Here is a 17,705-nt window from a genome sequence, read left to right as displayed (position 1 = left end):
ACCAGAAATGCTTCTGAAAGTAAGAGTCTAGTCTCAGTGCCCAGGTCCCTGCTGGGGGTGTCCGGCGACATCACGCAGGTCTGAAATAAGTCCCGATGCAGACCATCACTGCAGAGCCCTTGGTCCTGCCGTGCAGTCCCTGTGGCCCCGTTCTAATGACAACAGTCACTCAGGGCCTCAGATGCCCGGATCCGGTGCTAGGGTTGAATGTGGGTCTGCCGCATCTGGGGGTTGAAGACGTCCAGCTTGCCAGGGCCTGTGTCTGCACCGAGCCCCTGACCTGCTGCTGGTGTTGCCCTTCCTACTCACGTGGGGACATGTTGGGGAAATGGCCACCGAGTGTCTGAGTGGCTGTATCCTAGGAGCTAGCTAGCTTAGGAGTGGTGCTTCAAAGTGAGGGACACACGTCCCCCAGAGCTGGCCTGGCTGGGAGAGACCTGGGGGGTTGCTGCAGGCTTTTGGGGCCTGGCTCTTGGGTTGGCCAGGGCGATAGCTCAAAGGAAGGAACACTGCTCAGGGCCATGTGCCCCAGGATTGCCCACCGAGTCAGGTACTCTGGGAGAGAAGGGAGGCTGTTGTCCTTAATGATGGGGTGGGGCCGTTGGGGAGGCTGCGGGAAGACCCTGGGGCAGAGAGCATGGGCAGCAGGCACATCCCTGGCCCTGGTGGCTCGGAAGTGAAGGAGGGGCCACAGAGCCCTACTATGTACAGGCCGGGGTCTTAGGAGCTGGAGCTGGGCAGCAGCTGGCACCTCCATGAGGGGCCGGAGTTCGAGAGCTTCCCCAGGGAGGGCTCTTGACTCTGGGTTGGTGCCTTCCAGGGAAGCTGAAGGAGTGGAGCCTCACCCTGTATGCAGGGTGGAGCACCCATACACCACCTTCAGCTCCCACCAGTCCCGCTCCCGGATGCAGGAGCTCTCCACCCTGGAGCTGGAGCTGCCCAGGGCCACTCTGTCACCATCCCTGGCCGAGGTTCCTGAGGACGAAGAGTACTACACAGGTAATGAGCCCGGTTCCTGAGGACACGGCAGCCTCCGAGAGGTCTGGTTCTGCGCTGTGGCCCTGACTGTGTGGGCTGCTCCCGGCTGAGGTGGGCTTAGGGTGGTGTGTCTCCTCTCGGTGCTGGATGTTGTAATAATGTTGCTAATTTGTACTCACACAGCTCCCTCCTCCCACGGCTCTCCTAGTACCTTACAGACCAGTAAGTACACTTCAGAGCACTAAGTACCTCCCCTCCCAGGCCAGACAGTGAGGTTCTGTATGCCCAACCAGAAATGGGGCTCCTCCAGGCTCCCATCTCACAGCAGCTCCCAACTTGCTCTCACGCCCGCTCACGCCGGTCCTTCTCAGCAGGATGTGGGAAGGACCAGGGTCCTAAGGAGGACAGCACAGCTAGGTGGAATGAGCCCAGCCAGGGACAGAGCAGATGTGCAGGTCCTGCCTGGCCCCACGGGCTGCGACGGAGACCCAGGGCTGGGTCTCCAGACCTCATGTGAGTAGATTCTAACACTACACAAAGTGGCTCGGACTCTGCCAGGCAGTAAAGATGCTCAGTGAAGTCATGACTAGTGACCTGGCTCTTGCCGCAGAGCCAGCAGCAGGGGAGGGTCTCAGACGCTGCCCACCCCCGATGAGCACTGGGTGGGGGAAGTTGTTCTTCCCCTCAGAGACTCCCAGGGCAAGTAGGATTGAGAGACGGGGCATTTCTGGTTGGGCCTCTCTTCCCTGGCTGACTGTGCCAGCTCGTGCTGAGTGGTGGGTGGTCTCTGAGACTGCGGGTGCCTGCGCTGCCACATGCTGCCTGATGAGTGGTGGGCGGTCTCTGAGACTGCGGGTGCCCGCGCTGCCACGTGCTCTGTGCTGAGTGGTGGGCGGTCTCTGAGATACCGGTGCCCGCACTGCCACGTGCTGTCTCACAGCTCAGGAGCAGGTGGCACAGGGGAGCATTTCACCCATGCATATCAGGCATAAATTATGGTTGATTCTGTTTTAAATTTCTTCTGCCTTTGCTTTAAAATGGACTGTTGAATTATATATGAACTAATCTGCTGTTTCCCTGCTGTGATTTAAAAGCCTTGGCGAGATTCCATAATTGTTAATAAATGACTGATTTTTTTTTTTAATGGTAAAATCTGCCGGTGATGCTGAGCTGACCTGTCCTGGAATCCCCGTATGAGATGGGTCTGCAGCCAAGACCCTGAGCCTCTCCTGAGTGGCCCCTGTGGATAGAGGGGGGGCTCTGTGGTGTTCAGATGGGTCCTGAGGCTCAGGGTGTCCCCTGCATTCTCAGGGCAAGTGGGACAGGTGATCCAGTACCAGGAAGAAGAGCCAGAGAGGATGGTGTGGATGGAGGGAACGGGGGAGAAGGCTTTGAGGAAGAAGGGGGTAATCAGGGAGAAGGAAGCAGCCAGGTAGATCCAATGCCCAGTAAGAAGAATGCAGGATGTGGTGTCTCTGGTGGCCCTTGCCCCTGGCCGTCTCAGACAAGCCCAGGGAAAGAAGGGTCAAGGGTCATTGTGAAGTGGGCTGATGATGACTGACAATGTGTGCAGAGCTCAGCACAGAGATGGAGTGGGCCACGGGGAGGTTTCTGGAACATGCGGAGAGCTGGTCCCTGGCGGTGAGGGGCTTAACCCCAAGTCCAGCAGCAGGGCACCTGGTGAGAGGGGAGCCCAGGCACTGTGAGGGTAACAGCCCCAGACGGTGGTGGGCATGACTCTGATAAGAGAATCAGGGCCTCTGTGGGCATGTCAGGTGTCCCTGGTGGCAGGACAGCTGCGCTGGGAAGGGGCCGCCGTTGGGAACCGGGCACAGGAGGTGGAAAGCCGAGGTCTTTGTAGAGTCTGGCGTTCTGGAAGTAAATGGGGGTGTTGATATCCAACTTCTAGGGTGCTGCTAAGGGATGGGAGGACCTGGGGGTCCAGCAGGGAAGATGGGCAGTGGCCGCAGCGGGCCGGCTGAGATGCTGAGAACCCTCAGTGGCCTCATGGTAGTCTGTGTACTTTTCCTGAATGGCATGAAGGGCGAGGAAACCCAGCGATAATTACAAACCATGTTTCTGAAGAGATTGTTCTGAGCAGTGGTGGCCAAGCCCCCGAGACCCCAGTTGCTTTGTAACCCTCATCCTGGGTCGTTCATCCTGGGTTGGCCCCTCCGATGATCTCAGGGAGCATTTTCAAATCTGCCTGTCGAGGGAAGTCAGCAGTCAGCCCTCAGGTTCAGCACATGGCCCGGGTCCCTTGTGTGTGGGGCCTCAGGCAGTGAGCCAGGGGGCTGTGGGTCTCTGGAAACATCCCTCCAGTGGGAGAGGGGAAGGGAGATGTAAGGACCATGCCGCAGGGTGACCTGTGCTCACCCAAGGATGGGGCACAGCAAAGCACAGGTGTTCCCGACGCCAAGAGGGGTGGATGAGGACAGCCAGCCAGGCGGGTTTAATTCCAAATGCTTCCCAAAGAATTGAATCTTGATCTTGGGCTTTTGGAGATAATTCAAGTAGAGATCCACATGAGAGAGGGTGCTCACAGGTGTCAGCTAAACATCCCTGCCCGGGCAGAGGCTCACTGACCTTTTCAGGGGACTGGACACAGCCGGTCACCTGGACGCCTTGTCAGTGCTCTGCTGGCCATGCTGTTGAATGGACCCGGGCTTGCCTGGCCCCTCTGTGTCACTGATGCACCTCTCCCCTGCAGAGAGGCCCCAGGGGAAGGGAGAGGAGTCAGCACGTGGGGACCAGCAGCTGGAAACACTGCTCCAGGACCTTCCCCAGGGCCATCCTGGGCTGGGACGTTCTAGAATATTCAGCGAGCGTGCGTAGGAAGGACACCTACATTTTCCCAGTTTCAGTCCACTGTTGTGACTGTTCTAGACCAGATCTTGCCCACATGATGTTTCCTTCTGGGCCAAGAAAGAGTGAGAAAATGGTTTCTCCCCACCCTGACCCCCCAGGTCGCCTTAAGATTGAGGCCGATAACTTTATCAAGTGAGACTGAAGTGTTACTCTCTGGGCTCAGTGAGAGGTCACTTCAGAAGGAGGCCATGCATCTGCAAGGCCACAGCTGGCTGGCAGGCTGAGAAGCCCAGAGCCTGGTAGCCAAGTTCTTATATTTTCAGCCCAAACAGTGCAAGGGGGCAGGATTCCTGAGGCGAACCCCATGAATGAAATGGGCTGACGTGGACAAGAATCAAATCAAATGGGATCTGTCTTCAAACATCAAACAGCTGGGAGCCAGGGCCAGGCCGGGTTGGGAGCAGGGCTCAGTGACGTGTATTGAGCTTTGGGCCCCTGGTGGGCTGAGTACCAGGCAACGCCACTCCATTCCCACCCACACCAAAAGGTGCAGTCCAGCTCGTCCCCAGGGATGAACTCCACTTAAAAAAAGGTTTACACCCCGAATAGCCAAAGCAATCCTAAAGAAAAAGAATGAAGCTGGGGGCATTACAATACCTGACTTCAAACTCTATTATAGGGCCACGACAATCAAAACAGCATGGTATTGGCAGAAAAATAGACACTCAGACCAATGGAACAGATAGAAAGTCCAGAAATAAAACCACATATATATAGTCAAATAATTTTTGATAAAGGGGCCAAGAACATACAATGGAGAAAAGAAAGCCTCTTCAATAAATGGTGCTGGGAAAACTGGAAAGCCACATGCAAAAGAATGAAACTGGACTACAGTCTCTCCCCCTGTACTAAAATTAACTCAAAATGGATCAAAGATCTAAACATAAGACCTGAAACAATAAAGTACATAGAAGAAGACATAGGTACTAAACTCATGGACCTGGGTTTTAAAGAGCATTTTATGAATTTGACTCCAATGGCAAGAAAAGTGAAGGCAAAAATTAATAAATGGGACTACATCAGACTAAGAAGTTTTTTGCTCAGCAAGAGAAACTGATAACAAAATAAATAGAAAGCCAACTAAATGGGAAATGATTTTTTCAAACAACAGCTCAGATAAGGGCCTAATATCCAAAATATACAAAGAACTCATAAAACTCAACAACAAACAAACAAACAATCCAATAAAAAAATGGGAAGAGGACATGAACAGACACTTCCCCCAGGAGGAAGTACAAATGGCCAACAGATATATGAAAAGATGCTCATCTTCTTTAGTTATTAGAGAAATGCAAATCAAAACGGCAAAGAGATACCACCTCACACCTGTTAGATTAGCTATTATTAGCAAGACAGGTAATAGCAAATGTTGGAGAGGCTGTGGAGAAAAAGGAACCCTCATACACTGTTGGTGTGGGAATGTAAAGTAGTACAACCATTATGGAAGAAAGTATGGTGGTTCCTGAAAAAACTGAAAATAGAACTACCTTATGACCCAGCAATCCCTCTACTGGGTATATACCCCAAAAACTCAGAAACATTGATACGTACAGATACATGCAGCCCCATGTTCATTGCAGCATTGTTCTACAGTGGCCAGGACATGGAAACAACCAAAAAGCCCGTCAATAGATGACTGGATAAAGAAGATGTGGCACATATACACTATGGAATACTAGTCAGCCATAAGAAATGATGACATCGGATCATTTACAGCAAAATTTTGGGATCTTGATAACATTATACGAAGTGAAATAAGTAAATCAGAAAAAAACAGGAACTGCATTATTCCATACGTAGGTGGGACATAAAAGTGAAACTAGCCTGACCTGTGGTGGCGCAGTGGGATAAAGTGTCGACCTGGAACACTAAGGTCACCGGTTCAAAACCTTGGGCTTGCCTGGTCAAGGCACATACGGGAGTTGATGCTTCCTGCTCCTCCCCCTTCTCTCTCTGTCTGTCTCTCTCTCTCACTCCTCTCTCTCTAAAAAAATCAATAAATAAAATATTTTTTTAAAAAAAGTGAAACTAAGGGACATTGATAAGAGTGTGGTGGTTACAGGGGGAGGGGGAAAAAGGAGAGGGAAAGGGGGAGGGGGAGGGGCACAAAGAAAACTAGATAGAAGGTGACAGAGGACAATCTGACTTTGGGTGATGGGTATGCAACATAATTGAAAGACAAGATAACCTGGACTTGTTGATCTTTGAATATATGTAACCTGATTTATTAATGTCACCCCATTAAAAAATAAAATTATAATTAAAAAAAATAAAAGGGGTTTACAGTGGGAAAAAATTAGAAATACCAACAACAGCAAATGTTCAGGGAGGGAAGCAAAATAAACCGGCTTGACACTGGGAAAGGCTGGAGGCCGTGCAGAGGCAGGAAGAGGGCTTTATGTAGCTCAGCAGAGACCATTGTGGGCACAGAGAAGGGGGACTTTTGCCTTGCCTTCTGACCTGTGCAGGGCCAGTGGCCAGCAGATCACCTCCTCGTTGCTCTGAACTTACTCCCACCTCCCCCATGACTAAAACCTGATGGAAGTTTCTTTTGTTCTTTCTAAAGTGTCAAAAGCCTTCAGAATGGCCCACGGGGCCCTCCCAGCTGGCAGGCTTTCCTGAGCCTTGTCCTGGAGGAGGGGGAAGAGGGATGGTGGGTGGGGCAGCCTCTCCCCCACTGTGCCAGCCTCGGCATGCCGTCACATGTGTCAGGCCAGGGGGAAGAGGACACATCTGGATATGCCTCTGGTGACTGGTGCTCATACTGGGCTCTCCCTGTGACATGAGAGGGAAGCCCCCAGAGGGTGAGGCTGCTAGTGTCCAGTGAGCTCCTGCTGTGTTCCCGTCACTTTACAGCAATGCCTGGCCCCAGAGTTAACCAGAGAAAGACAGGGAGGGCTACAGGGAGGACGGTTGAAAGGGGCCCACCACACCCTCAATTGTGGGCACGTGGACATCCAGCCTGGCCCTCCGCCCGTCTTTCCCGCTGTTTCCTGTGGGGTCAGCAGTGCTCCTGGCAGCGGCCCAAACACCCTCAACACCCCCGTGATGTTGCTTTGTCTTCCGGATGCAGATGTGACGGCTGGCTGGTCCAGCATCGTGGAACGCAGCCTCACCTGCCCCCACCAGCCTCTCTTCTGGCCTCGCACAGCATTCTTCTCACCACAGATCTGGGTTCCCACCTGCCACTGCTGTTCTACCTAGAGGGTCAGACTCTCAGACACAGACCCTGAGCTGAGGCCTCCATTCCCCTGTGGTAGTTCAGACCCCAGGCCCACCACTGTCTAGAGAACTTCTTCTGACCCCGATGCAGGGTCTTTGGGGACTGCACTGGACTCAGAAAGTGTCTCTAGAGCTGAAAGGAAGCACTTGTTTCTTTAAGGTGTGTGCCACCCAGAGTGTGGGGACAAGGGCTGTGATGGCCCCAATGCAGACCAGTGCTTGAACTGTGTCCACTTCAGCCTGGGCAGCATCAAGACCAGCAGGTATGGGCTGGGCCCTGTATGCATGTCGGGAGCCTGCAGGGCAGGCACCACACAGGGGCCTGTGTAGAGCTGTTCTCTCCCCCACAACTGGCACCTGCTAGGAATTCATGCAGTGCCCCAGAAAGGGAATCCTAGTGAGCTTCACCACTCTGAAATTTCATCAGTTTTAGTAGCTGGTTTGTCCTCATCACACAAGCAGTTTGTGTCCATGACAGGAACCAGGAGCTGTGTCATGGTGACCTTGGTGGTCATAAACTTTTCTATTTTGTTCCACTATAATGGATCATATTCAGCATGGTAAGGCTGACCACTGGGGAGCTGCAGACAGATGTCCTTTTAGGGCCAGAACTGCTCTAAATATTAGGGGGCTCCTGTGCCCGAGTGCCCAGGAAGAGGTGTGGGCATGCAGGGGGGCACACTCCCACCAGGGTGTAGGCAGAGGGGTATGGGCAGGTATGGGGGGGCACACTCCCACCCGGGTGTAGGCAGGGTGTGGGCATGCAAGGGGGCACACTCCCACAAGGGTGTAGGCAGAGGTGTGGGCATGCATGGGGGCATACTCCCATCCGGGTGTAGGCAGAGGGGTGTGGGCATGCATGGGGGGCACACTCCCACCAGGGTGTAGGCAGAGGGGTGTGGGCATGCATGGGGGCACACTCCCACCCGGGTGTAGGCAGAGGGGTGTGGGCATGCATGGGGGCACACTCCCACTAGGGTGTAGGCAGAGAGGTGTGGGCATGCATGGGGGCACACTCCCACCAGGGTGTAGGCAGAGGGGTGTGGGCATGCATGGGGGCACACTCCCACCCGGGTGTAGGCAGAGGGGTGTGGGCATGCATGGGGGGCACACTCCCACTAGGGTGTAGGCAGGGAGGTGTGGGCATGCATGGGGGGCACACTCCCACCAGGGTGTAGGCAGAGGGGTGTGGGCATGCATGGGGGCACACTCCCAACAGGGTGTAGGCAGAGGGGTGTGGGCATGCATGGGGGGCACACTCCCACCCAGGTGTAGGCAGAGGGGTGTGGGCATGCATGGGAGGCACACTCCCACCAGGGTATAGGCAGAGGGGTGTGGGCATGTATGGGTGGCACACTCCCACCAGGGTGTAGGCAGGATGTGGGCATGCATGGGGGGCACACTCCCACCTGGGTGTAGGCAGAGGGGTGTGGGCATATATGGGGGGCACACTCCCACCAGGATGTAGGCAGGGGTGTGGGCATGCATGGGGGGCACACTGCCACCAGGATGTAGGCAGGGTGTGGGCATGCATGGGGGGCACGCTCCCACCCGGGTGTAGGCAGAGGTGCGGGCATGCATGGGGGCACACTCCCACCAGGGTGTAGGCAAGGGTGTGGCAGGTGCGGGCATGACTTCACCCCATCCTTGAGGTCACACAGCTGCTCCCACTGTGCTGGCCAGAGGCAGTCATGCTGCAGACTGCTCACTGGCCAGGAGACCCCAGGCCAAAGGCAGGGGGGAGGGTTTGCTGGAGCTGAATCTTCTGAAATTCGAAATTTGCAGTCTTCACAGTAGCTCCACAGTCACATGGTGCTTCCCTAGGGCAATGTGTAAAGGGCAGGGTTCCCAGCCTCTGCCTTCCCAGGGATGGCTTTACCTTCGACCTTTGACCCCTACCCCCCACCCCGGGCCTCTGTGTTCTGGGAGGGAGGGGCAGACAGGACAGCTACGGTCCCCTGCAGCCTTCTGTTCTTCCCTGGCTGGGCTCAATTGGCTGTGGCATTTGTGCTGCTGGGGTTGGGGAAGGGGGTGAACGACGTGTTGGCAGAGTGTTGCAAAGGCCCTCTCTGCTCCTGGTCCTCCAGGAAGTGCGTGAGCACATGCCCCTTGGGCTACTTCGGGGACACAGCAGCTAGACGCTGTCGCCGGTGCCACAGGGGATGTGAGATGTGCTCGGGCAGGGGTCCAACCCAGTGCCTGTCTTGCTGCCGCCGGTTCTACCACCATCAGGAGATGAACACCTGCGTGACCCTCTGTCCTGCTGGGTCTTATGCTCATGAAGGTAAATGCATGTTGCTGGGCATTGAAATGACGAGTCTACCCTTCCCTGGGCTGCGGTTCCCTCCCCGGTGGGACTTTCCTGCCCTCTGCTCCCTGTGCACCCGTCCCTCTGAGAAAGAACTCTGACCACGGGAGGGAGGGCACAATGGTGACTCTATAGAGCCTTCAGACCGGGCGCTCCTGGCCAGTCTCACACAGACGTGGTCAGAGCAGGTGCACTAATGCTGACATGAACCTGCTGGTTTGTGGAATCTCACTTCTGAAAGTCAACTTCTGTTACTGAGGACAGGCAGAGAGACAGCTCAGGCCAGCGACTCTCGGGTCAGTGGGACCTCAGACATCAAAACAGGAAGGCCTCCGGGGTGCCCTGCCACCTGCCCTGCACTGTCTCCCCCTGCAGCCCTGGGTGTGTTGGCAGAGTGCTTGCACAGGCAGGTGGGGGTGGTGGATGGTTCGTCGGCTCCCACTTGTGGACTTAATGGTTGAAACTGGGTGAAGGGCCCTCTTAGGAAGACTTCCTGGGCTGCAGTGGGTGTGAGTGAAGACAGACAGTTTGCAGCCCCCCAGAAATGCAGTGCCACCTTCTGGCTAAAGAGGCTAGTGTTTGTGGTGCACTCGGCACACAGTGACCACACCCCTCAGAGGGGCCATGAGGGGACATTGCTGAGAGGTGACAAAAAGCCCATGACTAATGATGACACAGGTGGGTCTTGAACTCAGAGCAGGGAAGCCAGGTGGGTAGCTCTGCCAGTCTCAGGAAGTGGGCAGAGGTGGGGGACTCGGGCCCAGGAGGACATCACTCCATGTTTCATCAACTCAGTTCCCTGGGAAGAGACAGAGTGTCTGGGTCAAGTGGATGGAGCGTCATTCCTAAACAAGGTGAAAGAAGCCACCGTTCTGCTGTGGTGATTATGCATGTCTATGTCAATGGTCACTGAGTGTTCAGTAAAGACCCTGGAGGATGCTGGTGGGGGGCTCAGGGGCACCCTCAGGCTCCACCCTGTCATGGGTGCAATGGCCCTGAGTCATCTCTGCTCAGTCAGCCAGGAACTGGCTTCTGTCCTGTTGAAGTTAGCAGAACCGAGCTTGTGTCCTCTGGCCAGGGCCCCCCACGTTGTCTGTGGACTTTGGTTTATTGCAGAAAAAAGAGCTAAGACCCCTGACATCTGACACAGGGCTTGTGGTCCTAACGTGGCTGCCTGATTCCTGCATCATTTGTCCTGGAGCTGACGCCCGGTGACGGCTGCTCGGTCAGCCCCGCTGGGGACAGGAGCCCCGTGGGCCAGGTCTGATGTGCCGGCATTCTCCCACTTCCCTTCTCATCTCTTCCTTCAGGTCAGAAAAAATGCCTGAAGTGCCACGCAAGCTGTAAGAGGTGCATGGGTGACGCGAAGAAGTGTACTGTCTGCCAGGAGGGGTTCAGGTGAGACACGGAGTTCTGCTCCTTCCCGTTTCTGTCACCTCTCTCTCTCGTTTCCACTCAGCGATTTGCTGTGTTTTTGCAAATTCTCACAGAAAGCCAAATTTTCAGAAGCCTTTCAGGGTAAAGATGAAGAGTCTGTCCAAATCAGACTTGTTGTTGTCTCTCTTCTATCAAGCGCAACACACATCCTCTTTAAAAGCATTGTACTGGGGTCACGATTTTTATCAGAATACTTTGAAATGTTTGTTTAGCCCATTCAATGCAGCCAAACTGCATTTACTGCAACCAAATGCTCATTACCTGTTCCTCCAAGTAACCGTTTGGAATGACGCCATGGACCCTCCCGCAGTCTGGAAACAGGCTCTGCGAGTTAAAGAAGGGAAGTGTCCACCTGCTGTCCACACACCTCCAGGAAAGTCTCTTGAAATCACATCTTTGTTTCCTCTGGTAAAACGGGGGTGTGGAGCCACCCTTCCTTGGGAAGATGAGATGAGATGAGCTGTGTTGGGCCATAAATGATTTGCCGCAGGGTCAGCCTTCCATGGCAGCCTGTCTGGGACTCAGGGCCTGGTGTGTGTGGGGATGGGCAGCTGTGGATGTGGCAGGGGCAGCTTGGAGGGAGGCACTGGGGACAGACTGGGAAGGAAGCTCAGAAGAACTAACTGGGGTCACACAAAGGATACAAGAGTTGGGGAGAAGGTTGATGAGAACAGTGCTTCTCACCCCATGGAGTGCCCCTGAGTCACCAAGGCTGTTGTGAAAATGCAGATTCTGACCAGGCATCTCTGATTGGAGCCCGGGACTCTGCATTTCTGGCAGGCCCCCAGAAAGGAGGAGGATGCTGTGCCAGGCCCAGGCCCTCCCTGCGGCCTCCCTGTCATCCAGGCCAAGGGCACCGACAGAGGGGTTTCTTGGTGGAGGGTGTGAGGAGGAGCTGCACACCCATATCTGGTTTCCACAGCGCCTCTGACGTGAGCATCAACATCACTCATATTTCTGCCGGGAGAAGAAGTTGACCCGGGGAGCATGTAGCTGCTGCAGCAGCATTCATGGGCCTGACCCTCTTTTCTGACCTGGTTGAGGGCAGGAGAGAAGCAGGCCCCCAGGGCCATGTGCATATCTGCTGTCCTCTAACCCTGTTAGGTGCATGAGGCAGGGTTGCGGCAGTGACAGGATGCACTGAAGAACCAGTTCCCCAGGAGACAGAGGGGACACTGAGGTGGCTGCAGCAGGGGGCCCGGGAGCTGCAGCTGTGATGTCTCCTCTGGCCAGGGCTCCTCGACCCCAGGCTGGAAGCTGAAGGTATCAGGGAGGCTCCATTGTTCCAAGTTGGTGGGACACACCCCCACTGGGGAAGTGCTGCAGGGTCCCAGGGGCTCCTCTCTGTGCCCCTGGGTTCTGGAGGAGAGGACGTCAGCCGCTCCCGGATGAACAGTGTTGCAGGGAGAAAACACAGCCACTCAGATGGAAGCAGGGGTTTTATTGTGGACTGTAACCCACAGGAAGCTCCCTTTTATTGCCCAGCGTCCTCGTGAGCCGAGGATCCAAGTCATTGCTGCCCCATTAGAGCTGCGTCTCCTGCCACCCAGCTCTGAGGGCTGACGTGCAGGAAGAATGTGCGTTTAAGGACTGGATGGAACTGCCAGTCACAGCGGCCCTGGCTCTGTGAGCAAGAAGGGCCTGGGTGTCTGCTGTCCATGGTTACCCCCACCATATCCCTCATGCAGGATTCCGTGTGTCTGACGCACCCAAGACACCAGTCCCACGTGTCGAGTGTCAGGTGCACTCAAAGCATGTGCATCGAGCACAGTGTGCTCTTGGGAGTGAAGAAGCAGAGTGTCTGGTGTGTATTCACACTGCCCGGTGCCAGACTCTTACCAACATCTTATGAGTATTTGCTCATTTAGCCCCCAAAACAGCACTGCTGTGCAGGAGCTATGATTATCCCAACAAAGAGGAGAGGACATGGGGACTCGGAGAGGTCAGTGGACTTTTCTGGGGTCTGGGTCTGGTTGCACAGCTAGGACATGGCGGGGAAAGGACCTGGAATGGACGGCCCAGTGATAGTCTCTTCCATAAGCCTTGACCGTGGACATGCGAGAGGAGAACGGGAGCCGTAGAGGCAGGTCCTGCCAGGTCCCGGGAGGGGATTTGAGTTCAAGTTTATGGTGAAGGACAGAGGCCCATCCGGGTTTTGTAAGTGTTGTTAAGATTGCAGAGGGTTTGGAGACAGTGAGACTGCCCACCTGTCACCAGGGGTGGCCCTCACACGCTCAAGTCCTCCTCTTGGGTCAGGTTCAGGTTTGGTTAGTGCCAGTGAGGAGAAGCCATTACAGACCAGGAGAGAGTGGGAGGACCTGGCTGTCTGCACCAGGACCTGGGTCCCGGGGCTTCGGAGATGGACCCGGGTCCCACCAACCACCTGCTGGCAATGGTCCTGCTCTCGGGCCCAGGACAACCCTCCCAGCCGGACCACCACCAGAATCAGAACCGCTTTTCCACTTATGTCGGCTCAGAACCTTTGTCAACTCAGAGAGCTGGGCTTCAGCGACTTGCATTTTCTCTCATGAAAGACCTTGAGGGCAAATCTTCATTTAATTAGAATTTGGAAGGGATGTCAAAATCTGCCTTTTTTTCTCCCTCCAACAGCCTTGCATGGGGCAGCTGTGTCCCTGACTGTGAGCCGGGCACCTACTTCGATTCTGAGCTGGTCAAGTGTGGGGACTGCCACCACACCTGCCGCACCTGTGTGGGTGAGTTCACGGCCGGTGGCGCAGGCCTGGGTTTCGCTGTGCCGCACCATCCCGTGGTACCTGGGTGACGCAGGGGGGTGGCCGAACCCTCTTCAAACCAAGAAGGCCTTAGGATTCCTCAGTAGGCCAGGGGTTTGTAGCAGTAAAGTCACAGAGGCCCTGGCAGGGGCAGGAGGGAGGGGGGATTGGTTACCATTTACAGGTGTGAAGTTTGAGTTTGGTAAGATGAAAATGTCTGTCTGGGGATGACGAATGGATGGATGGTGGTGATGGTTGCACAACATGTGAATGTACCTAATACCACTGAGCTGTACAATTAAAAAGATTTTATGTTACCGACAGTATTACAATTTTACAAGCTAAAAAGAAAAGTCAGAATGTCATACTTTAAAAAAATTTTTGTATCCCAGGCTGGGTCGCTAGGTTGGTTAGAACATTGTCCCAAAGTACAGAGGTTGCCGGTTTGGTTCCCGGTCAGGGCAGAGATAGGACCAGATCGATGTTCCTGCTCTTTCTCTCTCCCTTCCTCTCCTTCTAAAATTGATAAAAAGAATTAAAGAATTTGCTTTCATTGAATTGAGAGGGGTGGAGGGAGTGGGAAGTGGGGGAGAGAGAGAAAAGTCAACTGATTTTACTTAGTTAGATTTTAGTTGTGTGATCATTGGTTGCTTATAGGTGTTCTGACTGGAGATTGAACCTGTGACCTTTGGCATGCCGGATTGACCTTCTATCCAGCCAGGGCCACTAGGGTGCTCTTAGAATGATCAGCCTGGGTTTCCCAGCTGAGCAGGCTGCGGACTGCTCATGAGTGGGCCTGTCTGCAGCTCCGTGCTTGCACAAGAAGGCACAGTCCTGGACACGATACTGTAGACTCAGAGATGAGGGTGGTTCAGGTGCTGAAGGGAAGGAGGCTTTAAAACAGTGCCCTCGTTCTGTGTACCTGTCTTTGCTTACTGTGAGCACTTTAGTCACAGAGAAAACTACTTTCATAGGAAAGTTTATGTCTTAAAATTCCCCACCGAGATGACAGCACAGATGTCTCCCAGGCACCGTGTTTATGTAGAACAGTGAGAATGCCTTTGCTTTATTAGGCTTCATGCTGCGAGTCATTTGCACTCAGGTGTGGGAACGTGTCCAGAGTCTGTGGGCTCAGATGTGTTCCCAGCTGTCTTCTCCCGAGTCTCCTTCTTCACCCAGCACTGTCGTCCTTGTTCTGAAAATTGCCCATTAAGTGGAGCTTGTTGCTGCTGTCATCATCAAGAATCAGGTGTCTGCTAGGTCACAGTTGCCATAGCTCAGGACCTGGGAGATGGGGCATTATGGGTGCCTCTCCTGCTGTGGACATGTGACCCCACATGGCTGTAGGCTGTGCTCTTTAGCAGTGGGCACCCTGGAACCCTTGCAGCCAGGAGGAGATGTCCCTTCCCCTTCTGGGCCCCCCTGGAAGCCCCACAGAGCTGGACCCAGCACAAGGAGCACAGTGGCTGCTCCCAGCTGTTTACCCTGCGGCCTTTATTATTATTATTATTATTATTTTTGTATTTTTTTGAAATGAGAAGCGGGGAGGCAGAGAGAGACTCCCACATATGCCTGACCAGGATCTACCTGGCATGCCCACCAGGGGGTGATGCTCTGCCCATCTGGGGCATTGCTCTGTTGCAACTGGAGCCATTCTAGCACCTGAGGTGGAGGCCATGGAGCCATCCTCAGCACCCGGGCCAACTTTGCTCCAATGGAGCCTTGGCTGCGGGTGGGGAAGAGAGAGAAAGAAAGAGAGGGGTAAGGGTGGAGAAGCAGATGGGCACTTCTCTTGTGTGCACTGACCAGAAATCGAACTTGGGACTTCCACATGCCAGGCTGTTGCTCTACCACTGAGCCAACTGGCCAGGGCTGCCTGTGGCCTTTTTGTCTCTTTCTTATTCTTTGTTTCTCAGACGTGGTGGGTGCCTGGCCCAGGTTGACTGAATAGCATTGCTGACGTCACTCAGTCAAATGTCACAGACATTTGAATCTGTAAGCCTCAGACCTGTGGTGTGCTAATGCTTTTGCCATCAGTATTTCCACTCACTGTTCTTTTCCTGTGGCTCCGGATGGCTGGTGGCTGACAGTGTCCAGCCTCTGCTGGCTCTCCCTCACTGCAGCCCCTCTGTCACCACAGGGTTTGTACCCAGCAGACCTATGGTGTCTGGATGTCTGCCCTCCTTCCTGTGCCCGCCTGCCCGGGTTCTTTTCAAGATCCTGGGACGTGTGTATCTACCCACAGCAGCCTTGGGGACAGGGACCCCATTTCCGTGCTTCGTGTCCGGTGTGTGCTGTGTCAGATTCACCTGTCCTCGGCCACCACGCCCTCCCTGAGAGCCCCACTCGTTTCTTCTCTGTCCCTGTCATCTGCACCAAACACCTGTCCACACCTTTCCCACCAGATGTCATCTTTCCATCTCTCTGTCATGTACACAGTTCTGTCCAACAGAAATAGGGTTCATTGTGAGTTTTCTAGAAAAGCAGGGGAAAATCATGCTAATATAATATCATAATTAACCGTTCGTATCTGAAATACTGTTATTTGAATATATCATCAATGTAAAAAAACAACTATCTCTTCTGCTGAGGCTCTGAAATCCAGTCTGTGTGTGTATCGTGGGCTCACAGCACATGTCCATTTGGTGTGGCCACGTGTCCAGTCATGGAGCCACATGTGGCCTGGTCTGGTGGGAAAGGAAGGCTGTGGAATCATGGCTACCAGCATGAGTCAGATTGGGGGGACGTGGGGCTCAGGCCTCTGTGTCCCCAGCTGTGAGGGGTGGGCTGACCTCCCAGGAGAAAGTGAGGAGAGCCAAGTGCAGACACACAGCGGGCACCTGAAGTCCAGCTGTGGTGGTGGCCAGGGGACAGATGAGCAACAGTCGCTCTCAAAGACCCTCCAGCAGGCCTGGGACACAAGGTGGGCAGGCAGTCCCTGATAGCTGCTGCTTTTCCCACAGGACCCAGCAGATAAGAGTATATTCACTGTGCCACAGACTTCCACTTCCAGGACTGGAAGTGTGTGCAGGCCTGTGGTGAGGGTTACTACCCAGAGGAGATGCCGGGTCTGCCCCACAAAGTGTGCCGAAGGTACATGCCCGTCAACACTCTTCCCAGTCAGACCCAGACCTCCGGGAATGGTGGTGCCTGTGCCCACTGAGGGGTGGTGAGAGAGCTGAGGTGCACAGTCCCCTTGCCCAGGAGCTGGGGGACTGCTGTGCAGCATCTTGCCCCTGAGGTGGGCAAGCAGAAACTGTTCTCAGAGCAGGGAACGCCTGCAGGCAAGGTGCACCTCCTGTGTGCCAGGAACCATGTAGCTGGGACAGGGCAGGAAGCAGACCCAGGTACCTTCTTCGAGGTGCTCACACCCCAGTAGCAGAGCCCTGGGCCCCCAGCTGTGCCACGGTTAGGATGCATCCACACAGTAGGACAGGAAGCAGGCAGTGGACCTGTGTGCTGGGGAGACCAGTTCCCGGGAGCTCAGCTCAGAAAAGGCATCAGGTGGAGCCCTGGCCCAGATGTGACCCCAGAGCAGGACATCCCCCCTCACCCCTGCTCCCACTCCAGACAAAAGGCCACAGCACCACTCAGGAAGTTCAGTCTGGTATGTAGCAGCAGTCCCCAGGCCAGCTCCAGAATCAGCTTTGTCACATACATGGAGGGGCGTCGTCCAAAGCCCGCAAGTACATAGGGATGTCCAGGTGACAGAGATGGAGCCTTGGAGGCCAGGGCCTGTCAGCCTTGGGCATGCTCTGCTCTGTGGACAAACTGTCCTCACCGGCCCGGGGAAGAGAGTGTTCAGGAGGAAGGGTATGCAGACACTTGGCCAGGGTGTGAGCCCATCTCAGGAGACATGGCCACAGCGAGGGGCAGGGGTCTGGAGGGCAGGGGCCTGGAGAGGGTGGGCCTCCTCTCTGTTTGGCAGCAGGAACATGTGTCCCCGCACAGGTGTGATGAGAACTGCCTGAGCTGTGAGGGCTCCAGCAGAAACTGTAGCTGATGTAAGCAGGGCTTCACATGGCTGGGGACCTCGTGCATCACCAACCACACCTGTAGCAACGATGAGCTCTCGCGAGTGACAGGTGCACCCTGCCCCACGTTACCTGCGGGATTGCCCTCAGAGGAGTAAGCCCGACAGCTTCAGGTCACAAGGGGTC

The 17,705-nt window shown here is 54.7% G+C and overlaps 1 protein-coding gene across 1 annotated transcript; it reads left to right on the top strand.

The window, feature by feature from the left end:
- The first annotated feature begins 755 nt into the window (after window positions 1-755).
- LOC136318218 (proprotein convertase subtilisin/kexin type 6-like) lies at window positions 756-17,609 on the top strand. The gene is made up of 8 exons (XM_066250622.1): window positions 756-999; window positions 1,162-1,200; window positions 7,229-7,331; window positions 9,156-9,352; window positions 10,687-10,774; window positions 13,424-13,527; window positions 16,509-16,638; window positions 17,497-17,609. The coding sequence occupies exons 1-7, from the start codon at window positions 756-758 to the stop codon at window positions 16,520-16,522; spliced, it is 789 nt and encodes a 262-aa protein (XP_066106719.1). The 3' UTR covers window positions 16,523-16,638; window positions 17,497-17,609.
- The last annotated feature ends 96 nt before the right edge of the window (window positions 17,610-17,705 follow it).

The sequence above is a fragment of the Saccopteryx bilineata genome, unplaced genomic scaffold (genome assembly GCF_036850765.1).
Source record: "Saccopteryx bilineata isolate mSacBil1 unplaced genomic scaffold, mSacBil1_pri_phased_curated manual_scaffold_14, whole genome shotgun sequence".
Taxonomy (NCBI): domain Eukaryota; kingdom Metazoa; phylum Chordata; class Mammalia; order Chiroptera; family Emballonuridae; genus Saccopteryx; species Saccopteryx bilineata.
The sequence above is the reverse complement of the archived record's forward strand: the minus strand, read 5'-3'. Positions and strand labels throughout refer to the sequence as shown.

Coding starts and splice junctions, on each gene's coding strand:
- LOC136318218 (XM_066250622.1), top strand. CDS start 756: ATGAGGGGCCGGAGTTCGAGAGCTTCCCCAGGGAGGGCTCTTGACTCT. Junction 9,353..10,686: donor TGGGTCTTATGCTCATGAAG/GTAAATGCATGT, acceptor CTCTTCCTTCAG/GTCAGAAAAAATGCCTGAAG. Junction 10,775..13,423: donor GTCTGCCAGGAGGGGTTCAG/GTGAGACACGGA, acceptor TCCCTCCAACAG/CCTTGCATGGGGCAGCTGTG.